The sequence below is a fragment of the Bombina bombina genome, chromosome 3 (genome assembly GCF_027579735.1).
Source record: "Bombina bombina isolate aBomBom1 chromosome 3, aBomBom1.pri, whole genome shotgun sequence".
Taxonomy (NCBI): domain Eukaryota; kingdom Metazoa; phylum Chordata; class Amphibia; order Anura; family Bombinatoridae; genus Bombina; species Bombina bombina.
The window spans coordinates 1062708557-1062735788 of NC_069501.1; the positions used below are offsets into that span (position 1 = coordinate 1062708557).

At 39.1% G+C, this 27232-nt stretch overlaps 1 protein-coding gene across 2 annotated transcripts in view; it reads right to left on the reverse strand.

Annotated features, from left to right (window-relative positions):
- Window positions 1-27232, reverse strand: part of TNS2 (tensin 2) — a 382090-nt gene that overhangs the window by 117900 nt on the left and 236958 nt on the right. For both annotated transcript variants that reach the window (XM_053708325.1, XM_053708326.1), the window contains exon 17: window positions 18399-18515. In XM_053708325.1, coding sequence (XP_053564300.1) covers window positions 18399-18515 — 117 coding nt within the window. The remainder of the gene's footprint in view (window positions 1-18398; window positions 18516-27232) is intronic.

The following is a 27232-nucleotide window of genomic DNA, read 5'->3' on the forward strand; positions in this document are numbered from 1 at the left end:
ATCATAGAAAACGCAGGCAGATTCTTCTTCTAAATACTGCCTGAGAGAAAAAAACAGCACACTCCGGTGCCATTTAAAAATAACAAACTTTTGATTGAAGAAGTAATTAAATATAAAAAACTCCACACTCCTCTCACGACCTTCCTTCTATGTTGAGGGTTGCAAGAGAATGACTGGATATGACATGTGAGGGGAGGAGCTATATAGCAGCTCTGCTTGGGTGATCCTCTTGCAACTTCCTGTTGGGAAGGGAATATATCCCATAAGTAATGGATGACCCGTGGACTGAATACACTTAACAAGAGAAATAGTACACTCCGGTACCATTTAAAAACAATAAACTTTTGATTGAAGAAAAAACTAACTATATTTTACCACTTTCCTCTAACTACCTCCAGCTATGTTGAGAGCTTGCAAGAGAATGACTGGATATGGCAGTTAGGGGAGGAGCTATATAGCAGCTCTGCTGTGGGTGATCCTCTTGCAACTTCCTGTTGGGAAGGAGAATATCCCACAAGTAATGGATGATCCGTGGACTGGATACACCTAACAAGAGAAACAATGATTACAACTGCAACACTTCAGAAAACACATTAGTAATATTTGTAATTGTAAACAAAATTGCATGTCTATTTTGTTATGGTAAATTAGTCTTGATGGACAGAATAAAAAGTGTCCCAGCTATCTCATAATAGTGAACATAAGTTTGGCTGTAGGAACTTTAGAGCATGTTAGAGACATGGTCAGGATTTTTCACTTACACTTAAGTCCAGTATGCAGAATTCATAAATACTCTATTGCCCTGTGTTGCGTTTCACTAATTCAAATTTTACAAGGTTGTTTCGTTTTTATTTTCTCTTTAACTCTTTTCAAATGTCCTTTTTTGCATGGACTGTTTTATAGAAATAGCTTTTTTTCTTTCTAATGGTGGAGTCCACAAATTCCTAACTGTTGGGAATTCATTACCTGCCCACTAGGAGAAGGCAAAGACACCATACAACAGAGCTTAATATCCCTCCTACTTCCATGACCCTCTCAGTATTTTCTTTGCCTAGCTTAGGAGTGTGGTGACATTTTATCAATGGAATATTCACTTAGCTGTTATTGGGATCCCTTCCCCCAGGTACACCTTTCTCTCTGAACCATAGACACTCCCATTGGTCTTTTTGAGTGGCATTTGATAAGCCACTCCCTTTTGAATTGGGTTATAAAATACTGTAACACCAGAGCCTCTGTCTCTTCTTTGTATCCTGCTCCTGCTAAAAGATGGATGATGTTGGACACAGAGAATCTGGCTAAGTATTTCTGGGATAATATTCTGTGTAGCACAATTGGGGTTAGTTTAGAAAAGTTTCCCTGTATCTTAAAATGTGGACTGTATCTGTAAAATAGATTGATATATAATACCTGTAAATATTTATCTTATTATTAACATATATTGATTCCTAAATAAACTGTTTGACAAATAATGGAGGACCCTCATAGAGTTTATTTCACAATTTATCTGTGTTGGTTTTAGTGGTACCACCATAGAGATTTAGTATATTATATTTAGTAGAAAGTAGAGATATTTTAAATTAATAGATAACCACATTTTGGCGGCCATGAAGTTGTAGACGAATCCATATGCCATTTAGTTTTGCAGGAATCAAATGAATGTTGATTTATTTTAAATTTAACTGCAGTAAATGTAGATTTGGTGTTTTATAGCAAAGGTTTTATATGTAGTACTTTATTTAAAAAGCGCAAATAGTGGTTGGTTTCAAAGGCCTGTTGTATGTTTCTCAAGAAAAGCATGGCTTTAAAAAACCTGTACAGGCCTGCTGTTTGTAGCTTACTAAATCTTAAATAACCCCCACAGTGTTATCTCTGTGTTTGTGTTGAAAAGAGATTTTTTAAAAAAAGCATGTGATAAGAGGCAACCCTAAAAGGCTTAGAAATCAGCATATGAGCCTACCTATGTTTGGCTTCAACTTAGAATACCAAGAGAAAAAAAGCAAGTTTGATGATGGAAGTAAATTGTGAAGTTGATTATACTAGACTGTCCCTTTAACTCTTGTATTTTTCTTGTTTTTGGAAACTGGATACTTTTATTGTTGAGCCAGTTTTCTATCAGTTTTCTAATGAATTTTAGAGACATGTGTTGTGTTGGTCCCATCTAAATGTTTTTTACAAACAAAAGCTTTACAGTACTATGTAATAGCTGCCAACAGTAAGGTTTTTTATTTATTTCTTTTTACAAAGGATTCATTTCTGTGAATGTGTCACACCCAGAGCTGTAGCTTGCCCTATACATAAATTTAATTCTGAATTGTATGGGAAATTGTGTAGAATTTTAAGTTAAGAAATAATAGTTTAATTAAGCTTTGTTTTGGGTAACAAAGTTAAAAATTTGCATTTCCTGTGTTTGGAGCAGATCCTGGAACCTAAACTACAGTTGAAATTAGCATTTAGAAGTTCTATAGAATCTTCCTGTACTTAAAATATTTTTATAATTTTTCCTCAATTTGGGAAAATATCAGTAAAAAGGATTCCTTGCTTTGCTTTGTTCATTTATTTTATTTAGGTTAGTATTATTGATGGTTCACACCTTTTAAAAGAGAACAATATTTATTTTTTTAATTTTGTTCTGCTTAATTTCTGTTTAGTTTCATTGCCCTATAGAGATTATAATTCCTTGCATTTGGGGCAGTTAAAATAGTCTGGCAAACTATGCTGTGAGAGACACACAATAGTCTGTTCCCCAGATTTAAAATAAAGAATAATCAGCAGTGGTTAGAAAAACTAAATTTAACTATATTACCACCTCTTCTGGAATGCTGACCTGCTTATAACAGATCTAATTACTACCCTTCTACATGGCTTAACTGCTATGTCCTTTGTTGTGTAAAATTAGCATCTCAATGGTATCTTGTACATCCTGTGTTAACATTTAAAAAAAAAACAAAAAAAAACTGCTATGCTGTGAGAGACACACTATTCTAGTATATAATATATATAGAATTTTTTTTTTTTATTATTATTATTTTAGTTCTAATGGCTATCTGTTAAAAATGTCTGGAAAAAACTATATTTCACAGGAAATCTGTGATTACTTTAACAATTACATTCATAAATATAATGGTCCATTCCTCATCCCAGAAGCTAAAAACAACAAGTGTGAAAGTGTTTTAGATATACTAACACAGGTATTAACTCTTAAAAAGATGAATAATAATAAAAGAAAATGTATGATAGCGCAGGCAGTGATTTCAACTATAAAGAGATTAACAGACATTATTGGAGAACTTACAGAGCAAATAAAGACCTTAAATTAAAGTTAGATAACACACAGACTGACAGAGATTGTATTAAGCTTTCTGCTTTAACTAACACCATACAGATCAGTAAATTACAACGTAAATTAAAATTAACAGAACACATCAGTAACGAATACTCAAACAAAATTACTGAGTTACAGATGAAAATTGAACAAAAAGAAAAAATAATTAGTGATATTTCTGGGAACAATGCAGATAGTGATAACTTACTGCCACAAAGGAAAGAGCCAAAACAAGTAGTAAAACAAGATAAAATGCAAATGGGCCCCACTAAAAACCCAAGTTCGGTTCCAATTGCCCCGTCATAATTTCTGAGAATTTTAACAACCTGAAAGTTCCTACAGGTTTTTCAAATCAGACCAGGCCAATGACTGTAGCAGATAAAGAAATTTTTAAGAAATGGTGGGGCACAATCCCCACAAACAGCTTTAATAACTTTTCACATTGGTTTCACAAGGGAACTGAAAAAGCCATAAAATTAGGTATGAGCATGCCGGAATGGACCGAATTGCTTCAAGATGCCATGGGCCCCTATGCCAACAGGTTATTAGGATTTAATTCAAGTATATGTGATCAGGCTGGCAGGATAGCTAAATCCTTTTTCAATTTTACTAGTCTAGAGAAAGAGATTAGTGAAATTACCATGAGACCACTAGATGGGCCATTTGAAGTAGCAAAAAGAGTTTTATTTTGGTGTGTGCTGCGCCAGCCACAGACCCAAATGGTCTGGGGGTCACCAGCTCACATACAGAGGGTACTTGAAGCTCTCCCCAGAAAATGTCAGGAGTTTGTAAAGCTGTATGATCCAAACTCCACAAACCTACATATGGTGCTCACTAGAGCTGAGAAGTGGTGGAATTATCACCCATACACCATTAAGGCAAATTCTGCAGTGAAGCAGTCAATGGAGAATAATCTGAATATTCACAGGCAGGAATCAGAGAGGGGTAATAGAAGGAATGTTTGTGGATATCAGAATAGTAGAGCATCAAATACAGAAAACTGGAGAGACAGGAATTTAAATGGCGATATTAACAGAGGAGAAAATTGGAGGCTGAGGTCAAATGAGATAAACAATAAGGCCAACTTAACTTATTGGGAACTCAAACAAAAAAACAGGAGAATGAGAGATCAAATTGGGTTTCTAAAGAAGCAACTGACAGAGCTGGAGGGCTCAAATTAAATCATTCATTTTTTTTTTATAAGCATATTTGTTTGCAGTACATTTTTATCGTGTAATGTGTACTTTAGTTTTAAGTTCAATTAATAATTTTAAGTATTTTTCATTATTAAGTTTTAAATGCCAATATTAAGAATGTATAGTTAATTGATGCATTCTCTTTCTAAAAAACAATAACAGATACCTCCATTGTGATTAGTTTTGGGAGGCCACATGCAATACCATTTCTATGTAAACTGTCTGAAGTCTTATCTTGCAGGAAGAAAACCAATGAAGATAGAAGGCTTCTCACCTTTCCTTCCAGTTTTTCCCCAATAACACATATTATAGATTGTTGTTTTTCAGGTGTCTTCAGGACTGATCTTACCATGAAGCTATGATGGTGGCGTTGGACAAATTAAATAAGTATAATGTATCACAATGGAGATGTAAAATGGTGCATTAGGCCAAAATAATATATATATATATATATATATAGTAAGCAATTTCCAGTTCAGCCCACCGGTAGCCAACTCGCCTGGGTGCAATGATATACCATGAAATAGAAAGCAAAAGAATGCACTCTCAGGACTTTTCCACAAAAAAACCAATTTAATGGAACGTTTTCGGGGTTCACAACCCCTTCATCAGCATGCAAAACAAACAAAATTCAACTCATTTATAGTGTTACATATCAATTACATCATATCAACCTTAGTGTCCCTCCAAAGGAAAAGTGCGCCAATTTTCGAGTTTGGAACGCATATTGCGTTCCACAGTGCTATCCGGAACCGGAAGTTGTATTACCTCACTTCCGGTTTACGGATTCAACAAACCAAACATGAAGTTAATAATGAAATAGTGTACTCTACAATTTCAAACGTGTTAAAGTGACATACTAATTTGTGGGACTTATTGTAGCAAAAATGTGCCGCATTATAATAAGTGCCAAGAAAATTCGTGATAGAAATACGTTGACAAATGTTGCTACATCCGGTCGGCATAGAAACGGTAACTATGGTAATCATATACAATTCTGAGTACCAAAAGATGCCAAAATTTACAATAGTATGTCAGCTGAATGAAGCAACAACTTTCATAGTGTCAAAGAAATAGCGTGCACTCAAATTATATACAATCATATTGTATATATAAAGAATGATTAAAAATAAGATAGTTATAAAAAAACTAAAAATTAAAAATTGAACCTTATGGTAGTACCATTAATTGGAATGGCAAGATACAAATGTAATGTTGCAAATATGATTGCTATGGCTTGCAGTGTATCGCCAGTATATTGCAACAGAGTGGCATTAAACATGTGTATCATGAATATCAAATTAGAGCAATATTCAGAAGGATGAATATATATAGCAGTGTTATAGGACTTTGTTATTGTGTCTTAAGGGCACCATTTTCACTTGAATTAAGCCTTGGCCATTAAGGGGTTATAGCTTGCAATGGCCAAAATGTGAATATTTGTGCCAAATGGGGCGGATTTTATTAACCTTATTTGAGAATTCTAGCCCCAAGTATAGTTACAAAAAAACAGGGATATTTGAGAAAAGGTAATAAAGATAAGGATCATACAGATACTATCCATCTCTGGAACTTATCCCGGTGGATGTGACTTTTAAGTGTCCGTTTTTTGGACTGGTGGTGCATGTGAAGAAAATGGGTAATGGCTCTTGGCGGACCAGGCTTCCACAGAGAAGGTGGAGACAGATGTCCCCCCTAAACCATGCCGTTAGGCGCACAACACTTGCCCCTACAACTAGGGGAAAATGAAATGTGTGCCAAAACGGAGCCACCATGTCCACCTGGCATACCCCAAGTATGTAGCACCCCAGTTGTTAATCACATTATGCTCTTAAAGTCCGGCATGGTGTTCAGGCCACCAGGTTGTATTGTGCCTAATCTGAACATCCACTGGGCCTCTCGTCTCAGGAGTTGCTTGTTCCGGTCGCCACCCCGATCCAATGGGGGTATGTGGTCGATTAGAATGTAGCGGATGGAGGATACTGAGTGTCCCTTGTAAGCGCAATGTCGCGCTACTGGCTGTTCGGAATCGCCATTTTTAAGTGCTGTCCTTATGGCGTGGCGATGATTGGCCATACGCTCACGAAGTGTGCCAGAGGTCTTCCCTATGTAAAAGCAGGAACATGGGCAAAACAATAAATATATAACGTGAGTGGTGGTACACGTTATAGAGTGCCGGATAGAGAATGTTTGATTGGTATGCGGGTGATGGAAAACTTTAGTACCCACTAGGCCATTGCACGTTGTGCAGCCCAAACAACGATAAGAGCCCCTAATATTCCTTTTCATCCCAGTTGAATAACACTGTTTGGGGTCCGTTTTCACCAGCAGGTCTTTGAGATTAGTTCCCCTCTTGAACCCAACCATAGGTCGTAGGTTATGTGTAAATGTGAGTTTAGGGTCTGAAGCCATGATTGGCCAGTGTTGTCGGAGAATTTGGCCAGTATTTTTTGTCACTGGAGTAAAAGTAGTGGACATGATGAGCTTGTCACTAGCGTCCCTCTTGGGTATGGTACTGCCATAAGGTTCAATTTTTAATTTTTAGTTTTTTTATAACTATCTTATTTTTAATCATTCTTTATATATACAATATGATTGTATATAATTTGAGTGCACGCTATTTCTTTGACACTATGAAAGTTGTTGCTTCATTCAGCTGACATACTATTGTAAATTTTGGCATCTTTTGGTACTCAGAATTGTATATGATTACCATAGTTACCGTTTCTATGCCGACCGGATGTAGCAACATTTGCCAACGTATTTCTATCACGAATTTTCTTGGCGCTTATTATAATGCGGCACATTTTTGCTACAATAAGTCCCACAAATTAGTATGTCACTTTAACACGTTTGAAATTGTAGAGTACACTATTTCATTATTAACTTCATGTTTGGTTTGTTGAATCCGTAAACCGGAAGTGAGGTAATACAACTTCCGGTTCCGGATAGCACTGTGGAACGCAATATGCGTTCCAAACTCGAAAAATTGGCGCACTTTTCCTTTGGAGGGACACTAAGGTTGATATGATGTAATTGATATGTAACACTATAAATGAGTTGAATTTTGTTTGTTTTGCATGCTGATGAAGGGGTTGTGAACCCCGAAAACGTTCCATTAAATTGGTTTTTTTGTGGAAAAGTCCTGAGAGTGCATTCTTTTGCTTTCTATTTCATGGTATATCATTGCACCCAGGCGAGTTGGCTACCGGTGGGCTGAACTGGAAATTGCTTACTACTTATTTTTTGACCAGTGAACCCCCTTTACTTAACCTCATTTATTTACATCTCCAGCGCTCTTAAAATTGGACTACACAATTCTTGCTGTGCTGACAGTACCGTGTACATTTGGATTTTGGCTGCAGTGCATTAACTTCTTTTCATATCCTTTTCACCGGCACACCGCTACATGCTTCCCTCCAGCATGACATCACAACCCAGAACAGAGGATAACAACATCCCAGATCCCAACACTCAGGTGGAAGACCTGACTTGCCAGGCCGTGGCAGCACAGACAGGCACTGCATCTTACACCCCTGATGATGCCGACCGGATTCTGTTTGCACCCATCTCAAAAACAATTGGTGAGACCCCAGTTAATCTGTATTACTCTTTATTAAAATTAAAAAAAAGAGAGGTTGATTTAGCGTTACATGGCAGCTATCTGTCCGATTATTATAGAACAGGACACATCCCCCGTGGATTTAGAGTCCACAATGTGCCCACTATTGGGCGTGATAACCCAGATTTCAGAAAAAAATGGTGTTATATTCTAAATAAGTGCTCTTTAGACCTAATACTATTGGTTATTGAAGAGGTCACTGCAATTCTTAGTAAAGTTAGAACTGAGATACAAACATTTGAATCTCTACATAGTATCACACTCACTAATGACACCCAAGAGAACTGGTTATCAAAAATTAAATTACAAATTGACAAATACCAGAGTGATTTAATCACATTTAAAAATAAAAAACTAGAGACTGTCAATAGTGATTACACGCAGGGAAAAGTGTACAAATGGCTGACCAACACACAGGGGAATCAGGCCAGGAGGAGACACAGAACCAGACGGGTACACTTTGACACGGTAGATACGAGTGGTGAGGATTCCACCGACACCGATAGGAACCCCTCTGGCACTGCGTTTACGCCACCTGGTCAACATAGGCATCAGGATCAATTCTCCTCACATGAACCCCGATCACACTCAACCCCTAGTCATTTTTTAGGGGTAACAACACGGTCTCGGGGAGGGGGAGGCACTACAGACCCCATATCAGGCGGGCGGGGTATCAGACACAGACCCCCCAGACGACCGTGACAGAGGACATAATAGTCAATTTGAGCACACATGCCTTGACTGATAATGAACGTAAAGTTCTTAATAAAGGCCTATCTTTTGTGCCGAGTACTTTAGTCTCTGAATTTGACCTTAAACTAGACCTTTACAAATTAAACAGATCCCTTAAGATTAAAGAATTCTTTCAAAACAAGGATTCGTCTGTACAGAAGTCCCATATTGAACTTAAATGTAATGTACCCAGCTCTTTTGAACCAAGCAATAGCAGTCCAAGTACTAAAACATTTTTGAGGTTGATAACACAGGACTTGGATACAGAAAGAAAAGATACATTATGGAAACATAATCTCTCCAGAGATGAATTGAAGGCTATTAAAACTCTCCAGAATGACTCCTCTATAGTCATAAGGCCCGCCGATAAGGGCGGGGCCATTGTCCTTTTAGATTACAGCGATTATAGAGAGGACATCCTGAAGCAATTATCAGACACCCAGACATATAAATTGCTAACTTCTGACCCCACTACACAATTTAAAATACAACTTGACAAATTGATTGAATTGGGATTTGAACATGGGCACATAACTGAGCACATTCGTGACTTTTGCATCACCACATACCCCAAGATACCCATTTTATATTCAATCCCCAAAATCCATAAAACATTAGACCACCCACCGGGCCGTCCTATTGTGTCAGCCAGGGAGTCACTCACCCAACCTATAGCACAATATGTGGACATACTCTTACAGCCAGTGGTGAAGGAAACACGGTCTTATGTTATGGATACGAATGATTTCATTCGTAAAATACGGACTGTTGACATCCAGCCAGATGATTTACTCGTCACTCTGGATGTCAACAGTCTGTATACCATTATACCTCATCTTGACGGACTTAAGGCTATACAGGAACACCTCACGGGTAACCCCCTTTATGAGGGTCCCCCAGTAGGATATCTATTGTCCCTCATTGAATTCTGTCTGTTCAAAAACTATTTTCGGTTCGAAAACAGTTATTATTTGCAAACTGCTGGCACAGCCATGGGTTCCTCCATGGCCCCCTCGTACGCCAATATTTACATGTCACAATTTGAAAACATGTACCTGTGGAATACGCCGAATGTATCTATTATCTGTTATTACAGATATATAGATGACATTTTCTTGGTGTGGCGAGGGGGCCTGGAGGAACTCCACAAATGGTTTGATGTGTTTAATAACACGACTAACAACGTCAAGTTTAAGATGACAGCTAATACTTCATCCATTCATTTCTTAGACTTGACAGTTTTCAAGGATTCTAACCATTTAGGAACCACATTGTATCATAAACCTACCGACCGCAACTCTATATTAAGGGCAGACAGTTGCCATCCCCCAGCCCTACTAAAGGGCATTGTAAAATCACAATGCATAAGAACAATGCGCAACAATTCGAACCCTGTAACGGGGGTCTCCCAATTGAAAGAAGTGGGTGAGAAGTTCCAGAACAGGGGCTACAAGATCCCGATAATCCATGAGGCTATGGAATCTGTTTCAAGACTTACACAGACAGAATTAATTACACCTAAACCCAAGAGGGACGCTAGTGACAAGCTCATCATGTCCACTACTTTTACTCCAGTGACAAAAAATACTGGCCAAATTCTCCGACAACACTGGCCAATCATGGCTTCAGACCCTAAACTCACATTTACACATAACCTACGACCTATGGTTGGGTTCAAGAGGGGAACTAATCTCAAAGACCTGCTGGTGAAAACGGACCCCAAACAGTGTTATTCAACTGGGATGAAAAGGAATATTAGGGGCTCTTATCGTTGTTTGGGCTGCACAACGTGCAATGGCCTAGTGGGTACTAAAGTTTTCCATCACCCGCATACCAATCAAACATTCTCTATCCGGCACTCTATAACGTGTACCACCACTCACGTTATATATTTATTGTTTTGCCCATGTTCCTGCTTTTACATAGGGAAGACCTCTGGCACACTTCGTGAGCGTATGGCCAATCATCGCCACGCCATAAGGACAGCACTTAAAAATGGCGATTCCGAACAGCCAGTAGCGCGACATTGCGCTTACAAGGGACACTCAGTATCCTCCATCCGCTACATTCTAATCGACCACATACCCCCATTGGATCGGGGTGGCGACCGGAACAAGCAACTCCTGAGACGAGAGGCCCAGTGGATGTTCAGATTAGGCACAATACAACCTGGTGGCCTGAACACCATGCCGGACTTTAAGAGCATAATGTGATTAACAACTGGGGTGCTACATACTTGGGGTATGCCAGGTGGACATGGTGGCTCCGTTTTGGCACACATTTAATTTTCCCCTAGTTGTAGGGGCAAGTGTTGTGCGCCTAACGGCATGGTTTAGGGGGGACATCTGTCTCCACCTTCTCTGTGGAAGCCTGGTCCGCCAAGAGCCATTACCCATTTTCTTCACATGCACCACCAGTCCAAAAAACGGACACTTAAAAGTCACATCCACCGGGATAAGTTCCAGAGATGGATAGTATCTGTATGATCCTTATCTTTATTACCTTTTCTCAAATATCCCTGTTTTTTTGTAACTATACTTGGGGCTAGAATTCTCAAATAAGGTTAATAAAATCCGCCCCATTTGGCACAAATATTCACATTTTGGCCATTGCAAGCTATAACCCCTTAATGGCCAAGGCTTAATTCAAGTGAAAATGGTGCCCTTAAGACACAATAACAAAGTCCTATAACACTGCTATATATATTCATCCTTCTGAATATTGCTCTAATTTGATATTCATGATACACATGTTTAATGCCACTCTGTTGCAATATACTGGCGATACACTGCAAGCCATAGCAATCATATTTGCAACATTACATTTGTATCTTGCCATTCCAATTAATGGTACTGCCATAAGGTTCAATTTTTAATTTTTAGTTTTTTTATAACTATCTTATTTTTAATCATTCTTTATATATACAATATGATTGTATATTATTTGAGTGCACGCTATTTCTTTGACACTATGAAAGTTGTTGCTTCATTCAGCTGACATACTATTGTAAATTTTGGCATCTTTTGGTACTCAGAATTGTATATGATTACCATAGTTACCGTTTCTATGCCGACCGGATGTAGCAACATTTGTCAACGTATTTCTATCACAAATTTTCTTGGCACTTATTATAATGCGGCACATTTTTGCTACAATAAGTCCCACAAATTAGTATGTCACTTTAACACGTTTGAAATTGTAGAGTACACTATTTCATTATTAACTTCATGTTTGGTTTGTTGAATCCGTAAACCGGAAGTGAGGTAATACAACTTCCGGTTCCGGATAGCACTGTGGAACGCAATATGCGTTCCAAACTCGAAAAATTGGCGCATTTTTCCTTTGGAGGGACACTAAGGTTGATATGATGTAATTGATATGTAACACTATAAATGAGTTGAATTTTGTTTGTTTTGCATGCTGATGAAGGGGTTGTGAACCCCGAAAACGTTCCATTAAATTGTTTTTTTTGTGGAAAAGTCCTGAGAGTGCATTCTTTTGCTTTCTATATATATATATATATATATATATATATATATATATATATATATATATATATATATATATATATATATATATATATATAGCATAAAGGGGTAAATAATCATATAAATCAAGCAACATAAGTTAAGTAAGGGTGCGAGTGGGATGATGCAATAACAGAGGCACTTTCCAACTTGAAGTTAATAACTGTGAATGTGGTTTCTACTGCAGATGGAGTGTTGTAGTGTGAAGTAAATATATACCTGGTTTTAATCTTTTTTTCATTCCTTTGAGGGTCTTGAAAAAAACAAAATGGTTCAAAGAGAGAGATTTGGTAAAGCAAAAGCAAGGACCAGATGCCAAAAGCAAGGACCAGATGCCAAAAGATGACAACAAAGAACTTCAGTGAACCATTATAACTTTTGTTTTACAGGCACAATTCACACTTTCTTAATAAAGATTTTACTACACGCATACCCATCTAGTGTACCCACACTCACACACTCATACATGAACTTTTCCCAATATTTAAGACCATTGTATAAATGTTGCTAATGGGGTTTAGCATAGGATTTTGTGTTTCTATGTATAATTTTAAATTAATTTTTTCTAATGAATTGTATAAAGTTAGATTAGGAATTGACAGTCCTAGGAAAGTACAGAAGAGCTCATATCGCCGAGGGAATGATTCCGAAGGGATGGTGGGAGAATTTCTCCTGTAAGGTTTTCGCTCCCACTGTGTTCTTCTGTACTAGTGGGGATAACTAGAAAACGGGGCAACATAGGAGAAGAAAAAGTGAGGGAATGTGGTGACATTTTATCACTGGAATATTCACTTAGCTGTAATTGGGATCCCTTCCCCCAGGTACACCTTTCTCTCTGAACTATAGACACTCCCATTGGTCTTTTTGAGTGGCATTTGATAAGCCACTCAATTTTGAATTGGGTTATAAAATACTGTAACACCAGAGCCTCTGTCTCTTCTTTGTATCCTGCTCCTGCTAAAAGATGGATGATGTTGGACACAGAGAATCTGGCTAAGTATTTCTGGGATAATATTCTGTGTAGCACAATTGGGGTTAGTTTAGAAAAGTTGCCCTGTATCTTAAAATGTGGACTGTATCTGTAAAATAGATTGATATATATATACCTGTAAATATTTATCTTATTATTAACATATATTGATTCCTAAATAAACTGTTTGACAAATAATGGAGGACCCTCATAGAGTTTATTTCACAATTTATCTGTGTTGGTTTTAGTGGTACCACCATAGAGATTTAGTATATTATATTTAGTAGAAAGTAGAGATATTTTAAATTAATAGATAACCACAAGGAGCAGGGAAAGATAGAGGTTCTCTGCATTTATTTCAAGATTACACGGATATTTATCACAAAATGTCCCTCAATGGAAAGTTCCTGGAAGAGTACTGGCTGTGCAGTGCACATCTTCTCTATGGAGTTGTGGTCACAAGCCTGCTACGGGTGTCGCGAGGATAGTTCCTTTAGCCTCCTTCTGTTGGACCATGAAGATGTACTCCCTCAGTATATCCTCTGCTGCTAGTTACAGCACAGGTTGGGCTCTCTGCTGTATTCTCATGATTCACATCTGGGTAAGATCAGTGGCGTGGGCTGCTCTGCATCCTCACACAGCCCTTTGGCTATTAGCAGGCACACTGTGTAGTGTACATCATAGCCACAACTATACAAGCTTGGTCAAGGTTGGGTTTATAGCCACTGATAGATAAGTATATAATTATGGGGATGTTAGACTAACTTTTATTCAGCTAAACCAATGTAGGTGTACTAATATCCATGCTTCTAACTTTTCACAGTTGCTCCCTTAAGAGCATTTTTCCCTTAAGGTGTCCTTAGCCGGTTGCAGTTACTTTGCAGGCTTATTACGTGGCGCTCCGCTCTCAAGCTGGAGAAGTGCTAGGCCGGCAGAGGGGAATACTATCTAGACCTTAAAGTTTGTGCACATTCTTCCTCTAGCATTTTGTTGGCTAGACTGGCATCAGGGGCTATCAGTTCGCCCAGGCTGCTAGTGGACGGACAAAACACAGCGCAGGATGGTTACTCAATTTCCCACCCTTACAGTTTTATGCACGCTTTCTTCCCTCACTGTGTAAGCTAGGTGGGCACCATGGGCTGTCAGTTAGCACTGGCTATTAATAGAAGGACTGAGTGCAGTGCGGGAGTGTTAAAAATGTTTGCGCTCTTACTGTTATGTGAGTGTTCTTCTTCCTTAACTACGATAGCGGCCATCCCTTGCTCCCAACACGCTTACATTTTCAGAGCATTTTATGGAGGGGGTAAGATTATCTCTAACCACAAGAAAGAGATGTGACAGAACCACAATATAACAGGTGAAAAGCTTTATTAGTGGACCCAAGACCTCAAAAAAATGCAACATTGCCAACATGCATGATTAAGGACCATGTAGGTCCAAAATGTCGCAATTTTTTTAAGGTCTTAGGTCCTCTAACAAAGCTTTTCACCTGTTATATTGTGGTGCTGTCACATCTCTTTCTTGTGGACTGTGAAATTTGGATGAAACAGATAATACTTTGTGACGGGGCACACTTTAAAGGAGAATAACACATTGTTTGCATAGTATATACAGGGAGTGCAGAATTATTAGGCAAGTTGTATTTTTGAGGATTAATTTTATTATTGAACAACAACCATGTTCTCAATGAACCCAAAAAACTCATTTATATCAAAGCTGAATAGTTTTGGAAGTAGTTTTTAGTTTGTTTTTAGTTATAGCTATTTTAGGGGGATATCTGTGTGTGCAGGTGACTATTACTGTGCATAATTATTAGGCAACTTAACAAAAAACTAATATATACCCATTTCAATTATTTATTTTTACCAGTGAAACCAATGTAACATCTCAACATTCACAAATATACATTTCTGACATTCAAAAACAAAACAAAAACAAATCAGTGACCAATATAGCCACCTTTCTTTGCAAGGACACTCAAAAGCCTGCCATCCATGGATTCTGTCAGTGTTTTGATCTGTTCACCATCAACATTGCGTGCAGCAGCAACCACAGCCTCCCAGACACTGTTCAGAGAGGTGTACTGCTTTCCCTCCTTGTAAATCTCACATTTGATGATGGACCACAGGTTCTCAATGGGGTTCAGATCAGGTGAACAAGGAGGCCATGTCATTAGATTTTCTTCTTTTATACCCTTTCTTGCCAGCCACGCTGTGGAGTACTTGGACGCGTGTGATGGAACATTGTCCTGCATGAAAATCATGTTTTTCTTGAAGGATGCAGACTTCTTCCTGTACCACTGCTTGAAGAAGGTGTCTTCCAGAAACTGGCAGTAGGACTGGGAGTTGAGCTTGACTCCATCCTCAACCCGAAAAGGCCCCACAAGCTCATCTTTGATGATACCAGCCCAAACCAGTACTCCACCTCCACCTTGCTGGCGTCTGAGTCGGACTGGAGCTCTCTGCCCTTTACCAATCCAGCCACTGGCCCATCCATCTGGCCTATCAAGACTCACTCTCATTTCATCAGTCCATAAAACCTTAGAAAAATCAGTCTTGAGATATTTCTTGGCCCAGTCTTGACGTTTCAGCTTGTGTGTCTTGTTCAGTGGTGGTCGTCTTTCAGCCTTTCTTACCTTGGCCATGTCTCTGAGTATTGCACACCTTGTGCTTTTGGGCACTCCAGTGATGTTGCAGCTCTGAAATATGGCCAAACTGGTGGCAAGTGGCATCTTGGCAGCTGCACGCTTGACTTTTCTCAGTTCATGGGCAGTTATTTTGCGCCTTGGTTTTTCCACACGCTTCTTGCGACCCTGTTGACTATTTTGAATGAAACGCTTGATTGTTCGATGATCACGCTTCAGAAGCTTTGCAATTTTAAGAGTGCTGCATCCCTCTGCAAGATATCTCACTATTTTTGACTTTTCTGAGCCTGTCAAGTCCTTCTTTTGACCCATATTGCCAAAGGAAAGGAAGTTGCCTAATAATTATGCACACCTGATATAGGGTGTTGATGTCATTAGACCACACCCCTTCTCATTACAGAGATGCACATCACCTAATATGCTTAATTGGTAGTAGGCTTTCGAGCCTATACAGCTTGGAGTAAGACAACATGCATAAAGAGGATGATGTGGTCAAAATACTCATTTGCCTAATAATTCTGCACTCCCTGTATACTAGATACCACTTAAGGGGAATACTCAAGGCAAAATTAAAATTTATCACAAAGGAATCTACAACTCCTTTGCATTTCAGACTAAGTGCTTTTGCATTCTTTTTGTGGAGCCTTAAAGGGATACTGAACCCAATTTTTTTCTTTAATGTTTCCGATAGAGCATGAGATTTTAAGAAACTTTCTAATTTACTCCAATTTTTCTAAGTGCTCTTGCTATCTTTATTTTTTTCAGATAGAGCATGCAAAAAATTGATTAAAAAAGTAAATTAGAAAGTTGCTTAAAATTGCCTGCTCTATCTAAACCATGAAAGAAAAAAAATGGTGTTTAGTATCCCTTTAATGATTATGCTATTCTGCAGTGTTTAGTGGTCCTTTAAGGGTATTACATGTATACCTCTGTAATTCTACTACGCTGTTTTCCTTTACCTATGAGGTTTTTATACAGTGACAAGTTTTTCTATGTGGGAAGTCTGGCACTGCTACAAGGTCACCTCTTCTCTGTTTTTCGGTGCACTATACTGTAAATCATTTATATACTGTGTTAATTACCTACCCTGTTATAGGTTATAAGGTGCACAATAGGTAAAGGGCTTTGTACAGTATAGATCCCTGATGATTCTTTCTGCTAATATACTGTACTTTATTATTCTTAATAAATGTGCTGTCTAGCCCCCTTTGTTGTATGTTGTAGGGACACCAAAGGTAAGGATTTTATGCAGTATGGCTCACAGCTGATCCTTCCTACTATAATACATTATTATATTTTGTCAAGGTTTACCTTGCAGGTTTATTCTCCTGCTTAGCTTTGCAGTATTTATTTCACTTTTGTTTAACAGTCTCATATTTATATTCTCTGTTTGTCCCCTGCCAGTGTATAATACTCAGGGTGGTGTTACAGAGTTCCCTAGTTTTTATGAATTTTTCAAAACCTGCTATATCGCATGTTACGGCAGTTATGCCGCCCTCTAATAAGTGTAATTTTTATGTCTTCTCGCTAGTAGAGAGGATGGGGCATATTTATCAAGGTCTGGCGGACCTAATCCGACACTGCAGATCAGGTTCGCCAGACCTCGCTGAATAATTCAGCATTGCTGCTGGTGCAACGCCGCCCCCTGCAGACTCGCGGCCAATCGGCCGCCAGCAGGGGGGTGTCAATCAACCCGATCGTACTCGATCGGGTTGATTTCCGGCGATGTCTGTCCGCCTGCTCAGAGCAGACGGACAGGTTATGGAGCACCGGTCTTTGTGACCGCTGCTTCATAACTTGTGTTTCTGAAACACGGCCCTTCAAGCTCCATACGGAGCTTGATAAATATGGGCCGATGAATCTACCTTAATGTTAAGCTAGAGCAGTTATGCTTTTTATGGAGCTTTTGCAGTCTTTAGGGATCAGGTCTTTAAACCTTGGGAGGATAAGACTTTTATACATTTGGATATTTCTATCAAATTTGATCCTTTTTTCCCCCCTTTCTCTTTAACTGTTATTTTTTTGCATTGACTGTTTTATGGAACAAGTTTTTTTTTTCTTTTTAATTAATTTGTTTGGTAACGTTTTGAACACATTTTTGTGATGCTGGTATTCTTCACTGTTCTATGTACCAAGAGGTGGATGGGTCATAAGACAGATACGGCTCCATAGATTATAATGGAGAATGACTTGCAACTGTGATGTTACGGGTACAAATCTTTTTGAATTACGTAATTTTCGAGTTGTGATGTGGTGAACTTTGACCAAAATATTAGTTTTACAAATGCATTTTATTGAACCCAAGCTTTGTTTAATGTCAGTTTTCAAAATTACCCACACAATATGGCTTACTATTTGGTTTAGTCCAGTCAAGGGACAACTCACCTTCCGAGCTGTCCTCGTGGTTCACATTGAGGTTTTCATATGAATCAAATCGAACAAGCGGATCAGTGATGTCATAATCTACTGAAATGCCAGCATCTTTTTTCAACATCTCCAGACCTTAAATAAAAGTATGATAGTATAATAAGTGGGACTTCCATTTTAGGTTACAGTAGGAAATGAGAGGGTGTGTTACACAAGGGATAAGTGAATATAACTTTTTCTGTGATTTCTAAATTATATTTGCCATGTACTACTTTTTTTAATTTAGGAAATGAGACTATTTTACTTTAAGAGAATGGAATTCAAAGTAGCGAGAACATGGGGTAAAGGGTATGCTGGGAAAAAGAATGGATTGCTGTACTAATAATTGAGATAAAATGCAAAAGGATAATACAGAAACATGATCATCATTTTAATATGAAAACATTTCTCAAGAGTGGTGCATTTTTATAGGAATTAAAGGGAAATGGAAACCGCGTTATAGCAACCAGGCAAACCCTTAACTATCCGCAACATATGTTAAGGGGTTAATTCCAGGCTGTGTAACATCTATATAAAACTATGGTGCTTTGTGGTGTTCTGCTACATAGATGCTAAAGGGTTAATCATGTAACCCTTGTTTGGATATTTTGGTACTTGCTGTAAAGCTATTCTTTCTATGCCAATTATGTGCTTGAGAGTAAGGGAGGTGATTAGAAACTTGCATTAAAGTGCTATAACAGTGCAAAAACTCTAATATGTTAGAGCAATTTTATTATTGCACTATTTCTTGCATATATCCATGTGTTTATCCTCTGCAAAGTGATTAAACACATCATTGAAATCACTTCCTGAGCATCAAGGCACTGCTGAGAGCTAGCTAGACACATCTGGTGAACCAATGACAAAAGACAAATTTGAGTAGCCATCAATCAACATGAATGTGCTGGTTTTGGGGTGGCTTGGAGTGGGTGGGGCTATGCAAATCATACATGGGCATGACTCTGCTGCAAAGTGTTTTTCAAATGTTGGAAACTATGCAGTGTACAATAAAAATACAAAAACATTTTTTGTATTTTTTCATATTTGGTAATTAAACAGAATATCAATTTTCTTTAGGTTTTTTTGTAACAAAATTGAGTGCTGCCCCCTCTGATACCTAATCTCACTTTTTCAATACCCCGACATTTAAAGCTTCTAGTGCTAGTGTGATGTACATCATAAAAATGTCAGCATAAGTAATTTATTTGCCCTCCCTATGGTCACATTTGGCACATGTGAATTTGAAATCTGAACATTTTATGTAATGTATGCAATTCCAGATGTGACCTAAAGAAGGACAAAACTTGTTTTTTCTTTCCTATGGCATGGAGAGTCCGCAACGTCATTCCAATTACTAGTGGGATATTCAACTCCTGGCCAGCAGGAAGAGGCAAAGAGCACCCCAGCAAAGCTGCTAAGTGTAACTTTCCTTATCCATAATCCCCAGTGATTCTCTTTGCCTCTGTCAATGGAGGATGTGCGAAGACGGTGTCTGAAGATATTTAATCCTTTTATGGATTACTTTTCCCTGCAAGCAAGGACCTTGCTGTGTCCATGTCAATATCTGTAGTAAGAGTAGTGGTGGTTTTTAGCAGTTAGAAGGCGGCGAGGTGGTGTTTGCTTTACTTCTAACATTTTGCTACCCCTCTGCAGAAAGCCAGGGTTGGTTACTCTGTTCTTTCTTTTACTACAGGTCCCTGACAGGCAGTGGAATTCCGGTCACACCATAGTAGCTGTCATCTGCCCTGCAGCTGAATCCACAGGTAAGGGCTTTTGCCTTCTAGGTACTGAAGGACAGCACTTTTTGAGGTTAACCCTCAAGTGGACATATTTTTGGAATTAGTTTATCCTTGTAAGACTAAGTATACATTTGGGGGCAACTTTATTGACTATAGAGAAGCTAGTGACTTCCTGAGACAGTCAATTTACAGGCACTTTATGAATGAGAGTTTGAGCGACTTAAGGGTGTGTTTCATTAGCTAACATTTCCCTTAATTACCGTACTTGGCAAAGGGGTCCTTTTTATTATTTGGCGCATCTTTATTTATGTGTGTCAAATGAGTTTTCTGTGCATAGGTACTTTATTCTGGCCGTTTTTTTCCTTAACGCGCACTTTTAAGCTGTGGCGCAGTTATTTTTCGTCCGGTCATGAGACTTCCGCTTTTCTCCTGTGTCAGAGCGGAGCGTCGTGTCTTTGGAAGTGCCGACATTCAGACTTTACTGATCGGAGTGCTTTAGATGAATGGATCTCTGCTGGAGAGTCTAGATTCTCTTACTAGTGGGATACTCATTCCGGTAATGGTAGGAGCCTCAGACAGACGCTTAGGTCTCTTGTCTGAGGTTGGGTATTACAGTACTGTATAATTTTTGTTTGCCTCAAGTTAGTTTCTGTGTTTAAAGCCTAACATATGGTTTAATTTTGAGGGTCATTAAATATACTTTGCATTCTCATTTAATTCTTTTAGTGGGAATGAATTACTATAGCTATGGACCCAGAACAGGATCAGTCCATCTCTATGGATAAATGTTTATTATGTTTAGAGGCCGAAATTGTTTTGCCTATGCAATTTTGTTCCTCATGTTTAGCTAAGACTTTAAAATTTAAGGACAAATTACTCCCTTCTGAGCCAAGTGTCTCTCAAGATACTGCTGTGCGTGACATGCCTCAGCTTTCTCCTCAAACGTCCCAGGCTTTAATTGCTTCTCATTCTGTGCCTTCTGTTTCTTCACAATCTCTTGAGGGTGTTAATTTACCAGGAGATTTTGCAGCACACATAACTTCTGCAGTATATGCGGCTTTGTCTGCTTTCCCTAAATCAGGTAAGCGTAAGAGAAAATATAAACATTTGTCTGCTAGTAAGGTTTCTGACCCCTCTAACTCTGAGGGTGAGATCTCAGACTCGGACACTATGGGGGAAAAATCTTCTGAAACTGAAGAAGTTAATTTCTGATTTAAGCTTGAAAATCTCCGGTTACTTCTGAAGGAGGTTCTAGCCACCTTGGACGACTATGAACCTTCGGTTGATGTCAATAACAAGAAATCTTCTAAACTGGACAGAGTTTATGGTTCTCCAACTTCTGAGGATATTTTTCCTGTTCCAAGAAAGATGTCTGAAGTTATAGCTCAAGAATGGGATGGGATGTTTTTAAAAAAATGTTTCCTGTTGCTGATTCCATTCGTGACTCATGGTGCACTGTGCCTAAAGTAGAAGGAGCTATCTCTACTCTAGCTAAAAGAACTACCATTCCTATAGAGGATAGTTGTTCTTTTAAGGATCCAATGTATAAGAAGTTAGAGGCTTACTTAAAGAAGATGTACGTCCATCAAGGATTACAGTGGCAACCTGCGGCGAGTGTTGCCACGGTTGTGGGAGTAGCATCTTATTGGTGCAATGCCCTATCTGATCTTATTTCAGAAAAGACTACTGTAGAGGAGATCCAAGATAGGTTCAAAGCTCTTAAACTGGTCAATATCTTTATCTGTGATGCCAGCATGCAGGTGATTAGACTGGGAGCTAAAATGTCTAGCTTTACTGTGTTAGTTTGCAGAGCTCTGTGGTGAAAATCTTGGTTGGCTGATGTTTCTTTAACCCTTTAAGGACACAGCTTTCAGTTTGCTCAATTGTTTTATGACGGAAAAATTCCGTCATATGTCCTTAAGAGGTTAAAGGCCACGTTTTTGGCTTTACCTTATAAGGGTAAGACTTGGTTTGGGCCCGGTCTGGCGGAGATCATTTCAGAGATTACGGGTGGAAAGGGATCTTTCCTATCTCAGGACAAGAAGAATAGGCCTAAGGGTCCACAGACTTCTAATTTTCATTCATTTCGCAACTTTAAAGGACAGAAGGCCTCCTCTTACTCTTCCAAACCAGACCAATCCAGGTCCACCTGGAAATCAAGCAAGCCCTGGAACAAGGGAAAACAAAACAAAAAGCCTTCCGCTGACTCTAAATCAGCATGAAGGATTTCTCTTTTCCAACAGGCTTGGATAAATGATGTCCAAGATCTATGGGCTGTGGACATAGTATCCCAGGGTAACAAAATAGGATTCAAGTCTTTCCCTTCAAGGGGCAGATTTCTCCTATCCAGACTATCCTCAAACCAGGTAAAGAGGGAGGCCTTCTTAAATTGCGTAAAGGACCTATCCTCCCTGGGAATTATTGTACCAGTCCCTCTAAACTCTAGAGTCTAGAGGAACAAGGTCTAGGATTCTATTCAAATCTATTTGTAGTTCCCAAAAAGGAGGGAAACTTTCATCCCATCCTAGATCTAAAGTGCCTCAACAAATTCCTCAGGGTTCCATCCTTCAAGATGGAAACTATTCGTTCCATTCTTTCATTGGTTCAGGAAGGTCAGTTCATGATGACCATAGACCTGAAGGACGCGTATTTACACGTTCCCATTCACAGGGATCACTACCAGTTTCTAAGGTTTGCCTTTCTGGACAAGCATTTCCAGTTTATTGTACTTCCGTTTGGTCTTGCCATGGCTCCCAGAATATTCACAAAGGTTCTGGGAGCTCTATTTGCAGTTATCAGATCCCAGGGAATTGCTGTGGCGCCTTATCTAGATGACATCTTGGTTCAGGCGTCATCTTTTCAACTAGCAAAATCTCATACAGAGATGTTGTTGTCTTTTCTACGTTCCAACGGGTGGAAGGTGAATCTGTAAAAGAGTTCTCGAGTTCCAACTACAAGAGTGTGTTTCCTAGCGACAATCATAGATTCTCTGTCCATAAAGATTTTCCTGACGGACGTCAGAAAATCCAAACTTCTTGCCTTTCCCTCCAGTCTGCTTTTCATCCATCAGTGGCTCTATGCATGGAGGTGATTGGTCTGATGGTGGCTTCTATGGACATCATTTCTTTTGCTTGATTCCATCTGCGACCGCTGCAGCTTTGCATGCTCCGTCAATGGAACGGAGACCATTCAGATTTATCGTAGAGGATAAATCTGGACCCCCTAACAAGAGACTCTCTCTCTGTGTGGATTTCACAGGAAACTCTGTCTCGAGGCACTTGCTTCCTGAGACCTTCCTGGGTGATTGTGACTACGGACGCCAGCTTGTAAGGCTGGGGAGCTGTTTGGGGTTCTCTGAAAGCTCAGGGCCTGTGGTCTCTGGAAGAGTCTTCTCTTCCCATAAACATCTTGGAGTTGAGAGCAATCTTCAATGCCTTGACAGCTTGGCCTCATTTATCTTAAGCCCGGTTTATCAGATTCCAGTCGGACAACATCACCTCAGTGGCTTACATCAACCACCAGGGAGGAACTTGTAGTTCCTTGGCCATGAAGGAGGTGACTCGCATTCTGCAGTGGGTGGAAGCTCACAAGTGTCTCCTATCTGCCATCTATATTCCAGGAGTGGACAATTGGGAAGCGGATTTTCTGAGCAGACAGACTTTTTTATCCCGTGGAGTGGGCTCTCCATCCGGAAGTGTTCTCCAGGATAATCCTCAGGTGGGGGGTTCCGGAGTTGGATCTGATGGCATCTCGTCAAAAGTACCGTTCAAGGTCAAAAGATCCTCAGGCCGCCCTGATAGATGCTCTGGCGGTTCCTTGGGATTTCAGGCTAGCATACCTGTTTCCTCCATTTGCTCTCCTTCCACGAGTCATTGCTCGTATCAAGCAGGAGAGAGCATCTGTCATTCTAACAGCTCCTGCCTGGCCTCACAGGATCTGATTTGCGGATCTGGTAAAGATGTCATCTCTTCCTCCTTGGAGGTTACATCTGAGGAAGGACCTTCTAATTCAGTGCCCATTCCTCCATTCAAATCTAGATTCTCTGAAGTGGACTGCTTGGAGATTGAATGCCTAGTCCTGTCTAGACGTGGTTTTTCGGATAGAGTCATTGATACTATGCTTCAGGCTCGTAAGCCTGTTACTCATAAGATTTACCATAAGATATGGCGTAAATACCTTTTTTTGGTGTGAAGCTAAAGGTTTTTCTTGGAGTCGGATGAGGATTCCACAAATTGTATCTTTTCTTCAGGATGGCCTGGAGAAAGGTCTGTCAGTCAGTACTCTAAAAGGTTAGATTTCTGCTCTCTATCCTTTTGCACAAACATCTGGCAGATTTACTAGATGTTCAAGCTTTTGTTTAGGCCCTGGTCAGAATCAGGCCTGTGTTTAAACCTGTTGCTCCTCCTTGGAGCCTTAACCTAGTTCTTAAAAGTTTTGCAGCAGGCTCCGTTTGAGCCGATGCATGTTGTTGATATAAAATTGTTATCTTGGAAGGTTTTGTTTCTCCTTGCTATTTCTTCCACTCACAGAGTTTCTGAGCTTTCAACTCTGCAATGTGATTCCCCGTACTTTATTTTTCATGCAGATAAGGCAGTCCTTCATACTAAATTAGGGTTTCTCCCTAAGGTGGTGTTGGATTGAAACATTAATCAGGAAATTGTTGTTCCTTCTTTTTGTCCTAATCCTTCTTCTCATAAGAAACGTTTATTGCATAAATTGGGATTAACTTGGATTTTACTTACAAGCTACTAAGGATTTTCGGCAATCTGCTGCCCTGTTTGTTGTTTTCTCTGGAAAGCGTAAGGGTCAGAAGGCCACTTCTACTACTCTTTCCCTCTGGTTAAGAAGTATGATTCGTTTAGCTTATGAGACTGCTGGACAGTAGCCTCCTCAGAGAATTACGTCTCATTCCACTAGGGCTGTCTCCTCATCTTGGGCTTTCAAAAATGAAGCTTCTGTGGAACAGATTTGAAAGGCGGCAACATGGTCCTATTTGCATACTTTTTCCAAATTCTACAAATTTGATACTTTTGCCTTGACTGAGGCTTCTTTTGGGAGAAAGGTTCTTCAAGCGGTGGTGCCTTCTGTTTAGGTCCTCCTGCCTTGTTCTCCCTCTCTGTTCATTCCGTGTCCTCTAGCTTGGGTATTGGTTCCCACTAGTAATTGGAATGACGTTGTGGACTCTCCATGCCATAGGAAAGAAAACAAAATTAAGGCTTACCTGATACATTTCTTTCTTTCTGGTCATGGAGAGTCCACGACCCCGCCCTCTTTTTAAATTATAATTCAGCATTTTTTTGAGTAAACCTCAGGCACCTTTTTTTACCCTTGTGTTTCTTCTTTTTCCATTTTCCTTAGGCTGAATGACTGGGAATTATGGGTAAGGAATGTTACACTTAACAGCTTTGCTGGTGTGCTCTTTGCCTCCTCCTGCTGGCCAGGAGTTGAATATCCCACTAGTAATTGGAATGATGTTGTGGACTCTCCATGTCTGGAAAGAAAGAAATCATCAGGTAAGCATACATTTTGTTACTTATGCTGCCAGATATTTTCATAATTAGGTATCAGAGGTGGCAGCACCAAATCATTTGGTGAATATTTTTGTTAAATGTGGTCATACCATGAATAAATGTTACAATTATAGGTCGTCTGACTTTGCATATGATCATGTAATTTGGTATAAGGACCTCAAACAATGGTTATTGTTTGTTGCTACTGGTGATACAATTGGAGGTACTGATTATCATATAATGAGAGATTGTACTATTATGTGGGATCAAATAGAATTACTGTAGGATTGAGACAATTTGTTTTACCATTTGTGGTGACAATAATTTGGATAGATTACTAACCAACATCATAATATTTTAGTAAATGTATGAAGATTAATACATTGAATATATTCTTATTTATTATACTCCTGAGGTTTACTATATATGTTGAGCATCTTTTGCAAATATGATTGTAAAACCACATGTTCCTATGAATGATCACTATTATCAATATTCACTGCCTCTGAGAGTCAGACTGTGTGATGCATGTGTATTTATAAACACCAAGGGGTAGATTTATCAAATGTCGGGCAGATATTGATAAATGCCAACAGCATACACTGTCTGAATTTATCATTGCACAAGCATTTCTGGTGAAATGCTTGTGCAATACTACCCCCTGCAGTAGCAGGGTTGTCAATCATCCAGATAGTATCCGATCGGGATGATTTCTGTCCGCCACCTCAGAGGTGGCAGATGAGTTAAGGAGCAGCGCTCTTACAACTGCTGCTTCTTAACTTAAGTTTCAGGCGGACCTGAAACTTCAGGGGTAGATTGCAGCATCCGCTGGTTAATAAAATCTACTCCCAAATCTTATGGTACAATCGTGCCTTTTAACTTTCACTAATAAGTACTTAATGCTAAGCAACTGTATATTCTGATAGAACACTCTAGCAATTAGGAGATATGCATAGTTAAATGTAAAGGATAACTTAAAGGAACAGTAAACACCAGAATTCCTTTATTACACATTCCCCAGTTTTGCATAACCAACATAGTTATATTAATATCATTTTTACCTCTGTGATTACCTTGTATCTAAGCCATTTCTGACAGCCCCCTGATCACATGACTTTTTATTTATTATCAATTGACTTGCATTTTAGTCAATTAATGATGTGTTGTTCTGACTCTTAAATAACTCCATGGGCGCGAGCACAATGTTATCTATATGGCCCACTTGAACTAGCAGTCTCCTGTTGTGAAAAGCAAATAAAAAAGCATGTGATAAGAGGCTGTATTTAGTGGCTTAGAAACAGACAGAAATTTAGATGTTTAAATGTTATAAAGTATATTAATATAACAATGTTGGTTGTGCAAAGCTGGGGAATGTGAAGTAAAGGCATTATCTATCTTTTAAAACAAAACAATTTTAGTGTTGACTGTCCCTTTAACATGACAATCTGTACAGTCTGGGTGGGAGTGCCACATCCCCTGATGACAGCCTGATGTGCCCAGGCCTGACGTCATTGATCCTTAATTGGGGTTTCGGTTATCAGCCACAAATTCGTGGGGGTTGGAC